Here is a 5,141-nt window from a genome sequence, read left to right on the forward strand (position 1 = left end):
GCTGGGAGGGGTTGTTAGTCTGGAGCTGGCTGGGGTCAAGGGTGGAGGGCAGACCTGGGGGTCTGGCTCACTGCCCCCCAGAATGGACCCAGCCGAGGGTCCGGTTCGCTGTATCTACAAGCTCTGTTTTAGACCCTGTTCCTGTCATCGAATAAACCTCTGTTTTACTGGCTGGCTGAGAGTCACGTCTGACTGCAAAGTGGGGATGCAGAACCCGGTGGCTTCCCCAGGACCCCGCTGGGGTGGACTCGCTGTGGGAAGCGCACGGAGGGGCAGAGGATGCTGAATGCTCCAAGGAGAGACCCAGGAGGTGAAGACGTGTGAGCTTCTTGCCCTGAACAAGTCTGCTCCAAGGGAGAGGAGGCTCCCCAAAGTCCTGACTGGCTTGGTGGGGAGCAGTTCCGGAGCATCGCCCGGGGACTCCGTGACAACAACTAAGGGTGGATATGATTGAGGTCTATAAAATCATGACTGGTGTGGAGAAAGTAAATAAGGAAGTGGCATTTACTCCTTCTCATAACACAAGAACTAGGGGTCACCAAATGAAGTTAATAGGCAGCAGGTTTAAAACAAACAAAAGGAAGTATTTCTTCACACAACACAGTCAACCTGTGGAAGTCTTTGCCAGAAGATGTTGTGAAGGCCAAAACTATAGCAGGGTTCAAAAAAGAACTAGATACATTCATGGAGGATAGGTCCATCAATGGCTATTAGCCAGGATGAGCAAGGATGTAAAACCATGCTCTGAAGTGTCCCTAGCTTGTGTTTGCCAGAAGCTAGGAATGGGCGACAGGGGATGGATCACTTGATAATTACCTGTTCTGTTAATTCCTTCTGAAGCACCTGGCATTAGTCACTGTCGGATACTGGGCTAGATGGACCATTGGTCTGACCCACTATGGCCATTCTTATGTTCTAAAACCAAACCAAATTTACCAGTTTAACTTTTCTTTGGAAACACTGACACATGAACTCTCTGTTGGTGAAGTCATTGTTTTCTGCAGAAATACTTTAGTATAAACCAAACTTTGCTATAATTAGGATATGAAATTTGGACATTGTAATGCATTTAAACAATTCAAGATTTTCATTTTACTCTACAAACTTGATCCAAAATTCTCTGTGAACAGGCTCTACTGCAATTGCTTGAGAAAGACTGAGAGAATTGAGACTGATTTTGCAGTGAATTTAGTTTAGTCCCTTTGACTCTCTCAGGATATACAAGATTTCCCACTTTTTAAAAATGTCTTAAATAATATGTCTTTAACAGTTTTCTTTTACTGGAAAATGAAATAAAATTTAAGCTTTCAAGGCAGATCCTTTTGTACTTGAACAGACCTTTGAAATTATTCTATTTTTAAAAAATCTAGCCTATTTTAGTTCCAATCATGCATCAATTTACACAGATGCTTAACATGAGACGAGTCCAATTAAAGTTTCTGCAGGATGGGGGGCCTTAGAGTTTTCCCAAGACATGCCTAGTCACATTTAAAAACATGTTTACAAACACATTTTATGCTTTAAAACACTAGCATAGAGTAGTGCAGCTCCTCCCATCCTTGTTGTCACTCTTCACACTGAGTAGACCCTTGTAAGCTAGGGTTACCAGTAAATACATAGGTAAAGTTGCTTTAGTGGCATTTAAAAGCATGTTTATAAACTCAACCTGTTTCCTAGTTCACACAGGGCCTAAAGCACCCATCACTGTGATGTCCAAGCACCACACAAACAATAAAAATTAGCTCCGGATGTGCCCTAAATTACAGTTGCCACAAGAGAATGAAAACAAAGGGTTAACAATCAGCTCAACTCCAGGTCCCTCCTTTTTTTTTCTTTTTTTTTTTTATAAACACGGCATCATTAGCCCCCTCCTCTTCCAAGAACTAATGAACTCCCTTGGGGAGGGGAAAGCAAGTAGAACAGGAGCTGGTGTAGCGATCTGTAGTTTGCCTTGGTGTCCCCTCCCAGGCAGCAGCAGGACCAAGGGTTTGCAGAGCACCCTGGCAGGACCATGACACACACACACTGGGGCCACAGCGGACAACCTTTCACCAGGGGCAAAAAGTAGCTTCCCTGCCCAGGCGCTGAACGCACAGGCAGCTGCAGCAGCAGCCAGGGGCAGAGGAGAAGGGAGGCGATGGCTGTGCAAGCTGCTATCCTCAACCCCCATCACTTCATCCCCTTCTGCTTCCCGGGCTCCGGGGGCCTGGCGGACTATGCTGACCTTGAGAAGAGCTACGAGGACGGGGGAGCCGCTCTCCTGGGGGGAGGAGAAGACCCAGGGGATTTTAAAGAAGCCACCAGGGACCTGCTGAGCTTCATAGACTCGGCGTCCAGCAACATCAAGCTGGCGCTGGACAAGCCGGTCAAGTCCAAGAGGAAAGTGAACCACAGGAAGTACCTGCAGAAGCAGATCAAGCGCTGCACGGGCATCATCGCCTCCGCCCCTGCAGCGCCAGCCCCGGCCGGGGGCCAGGAGCTGCCCAAGCGGCCGGCCCCGCCGGCGGGGGCCGCCTCGCCCCAGCCCTCCTGCCCGCCCGGCCCCGCCGGCCATTGCAAGCCCCCTGCCAAGCGGGAGGCCTCGCAGGCGGCCAGCAGCCTGCAGAGCAAGAGCCTGGCCGCCCTCTTCGACTCCCTGCACCAGGGCCGGGCCGGCGAGAAGGGCCCGGCCGGCGGCAGTGGCGGGGGCGGCCCCCGCAAGGTGCCGCTGCGGAACCGCAACCTGCCGCCTTCGTTCTTCACCGAGCCGGTGGCGCCGCCGCCGCCGCCCCGCGCCAGCCCTAAGGCGCCGGAGCGGGGCGGCGGCAGCCCGGAGGCGGCGGAGTTCTTCGAGCTGCTGGGGCCCGACTACGGCGGCCTCCTCCCGGAGCAGCCCCCCGCGCCGGAGGGTTTCCCGGCCCGCCTGCCCCCGGAGCTGGGCATGGAGCCGGCCCTGTACGAGCCCCACCTCCCGCCGCTGCCCCCGCACCTGCTCGGGGGGATGCTCTACCCCGAGCCCGCCTGGAGCCCCCCCGCCAAGAAGAGCCCCTGCAGCAGCTTGAGCCTGCCCGAGAGCTTGCGGCCCCTGCCTGCCCTGGGGGCCCCGGGAGCGCCCATCTACCCGGCCAGCGCGGACCCGGCCCCCGCGGGAGGCGAGGAGAGCCCAGCCCAGCTGGCCGCAGCCTTTGCGCCCTACTTCCCTGACTGCCCCCTCCCTCCTCCTCCTCCCATGCCTTACGAGTACAGCGCCGGGTACAACAGGGTGGCCTATTCGGGCCTCTAGGGGAGGTTTGGGGTGAAAGGCAGAGCCGTAGGCTGCTTGTAACGTACCAGCTGGCAAGAAGCCGAGATCACTTTAATTCCCCTCCCTTTACACTGTTTGACTTAGGACAATAAACTCAGAAAGAAAACAGGAGGGGAGGAGGGGGGGTGCTGTGGAATGGGGCTCGCTCCCACTTAGCCCTTAATCCTGGGGCTGGGTTATAGCTGATGATTGCCAGCCTGACGGGTTTCTTTCTATAGCCAGAGTGTTTTGGTTTGGTTACTAGTCCTGATTCTTCTGTCCTATACACCAATGTAACTCTATTGATGTCAGTACAGTCAAGGGCCTGATCCAAAGCCAACTGAAGTCAATGGTCTTTTCACTAACTTCAGGGGGCTTTGGGCCAGACACTAGTGCCACAGAGAAAAAGGTCAAGCTCTTTAGCTGCAGTAACTTTAGGGACAGATTTTGCCATAGAGCATAATACCTGACTCTGCTAGAAGTCGCAATGAAAATAATGCGTCTGTTTTGTAAGAGTGGCAGAATCTGGCCTTTAGGTTTTTATTTGCCTTCACATTCTGAGCAGTCTCCCCTCTCCTTGTTTGGGTTCTATCACTGCACATAATAAAAATGTAAGCTATTTTATTCTTTCAGGTGTTTTTATAGCGCACAGTAACTACATGTTAGCATTTATTAGAGATATGTTTTTATTTTACTATAGGCAAATACAATTGATTTACATGTCTTATGTTACATTGCAACGGGGGCTACTTTTTCTTTAAAGCAGCCGTGACCAATTGTAAGTGACCTGAGTTTAAAAGTAAAACTCAGTCAGCTCTTACAGTGTATTTAAAATCTTGTCCCACACTTGTGTGCGTCATAAGTGCTGGCAGATTTTCAACAGAAGACACAAACAAGTGCAAAAAATAATTTAAAAAAATCAAGAGAACAACAAAAATAACTATCAACGCTGTTACCAAATCTTAGTGTCCTGAAATTTAACAACGTGTTGCAAAATATTGCAAACAGCAATTCTATAATAAATAAGTTAATTGATGGCATATGTTCTGGCCAAAACATACTGTAGCAACGTGGTTCCCACAAACTGTGTTGGATTTCTTTCAGGAATGTGTCAAAGCATTGAAAGTGATGCAGATCCGTTCTATTGTGTACAGGAGATTATTTGATAATCATTTAAATTATGTAAAAGAGTCTATGATAAGTCCTATAAAAATAAAGCTGCACAATGGCTTAAAGACCTGTGGCTGTTTCTACTGTTGGAATGAAATACACTAGAGTCTCTCCCACATCTTCATTTTTGGTAAAGTTCATTCACTAGATTTGGCTGGCGGAATTTAAGACAGCCTAGTGGTCACTTTTGTCTTTCCTAAATCCTCTGAAATGTTGTACTTTACCCTCAACAACCTGTTCCTGTTTTTTGTTCTTCTCTATTGAGTGTTTCAATAAGATACTGGAATGACAGGAATGGTAGCAAATTATTATAAAGCCAAAGGATCCAAATACTTACTTTCAGGAAATTAGTTCAACAGAATGTAAAGTTTCCTTTTGGGGAGTTGGTTAGGATGCCAATCTTAAAAGGCAGCCCTGGATTTTGGCTTTGGGCCAGTTAGAATTGGATTGTTTGTTTTTAAACTGGGAGTCAAATGGACAAGAAGTGTGAGGTATGGTGAACCAACTAGTACTCCCAGAGATGGTAAAGCATTCTACCCTAGGACATTGAAGGGAATTAAGAATAAAATGCCTCTTTCAGTAACAAGTGCAAAGATTTTTAACAGAGATTTATGGTCAAGAACATTAAGATGTATGGAAGGGGAGGCATGACTTTAAATAATACTTTGGAAATAAATGATTAGTCCTTCAACTAACTGTTTCAGTAATG

General features: G+C 48.7%; 1 protein-coding gene across 1 annotated transcript; it reads left to right on the forward strand.

The window, feature by feature from the left end:
• The first annotated feature begins 1,892 nt into the window (after positions 1-1,892).
• Positions 1,893-4,497, forward strand: FAM181B (family with sequence similarity 181 member B). Its single transcript, XM_050938110.1, has one exon. It carries the CDS (start codon positions 2,138-2,140, stop codon positions 3,260-3,262), a length of 1,125 nt encoding a protein of 374 aa, XP_050794067.1. The 5' UTR covers positions 1,893-2,137; the 3' UTR covers positions 3,263-4,497.
• The last annotated feature ends 644 nt before the right edge of the window (positions 4,498-5,141 follow it).

This window comes from Gopherus flavomarginatus, chromosome 1, assembly GCF_025201925.1.
Source record: "Gopherus flavomarginatus isolate rGopFla2 chromosome 1, rGopFla2.mat.asm, whole genome shotgun sequence".
In the NCBI taxonomy this organism is placed as follows: domain Eukaryota; kingdom Metazoa; phylum Chordata; order Testudines; family Testudinidae; genus Gopherus; species Gopherus flavomarginatus.

What these genes read in the sequence shown, in the direction of transcription:
- FAM181B (XM_050938110.1), top strand. Translation starts at nt 2,138, where the DNA reads ATGGCTGTGCAAGCTGCTATCCTCAACCCCCATCACTTCATCCCCTTC.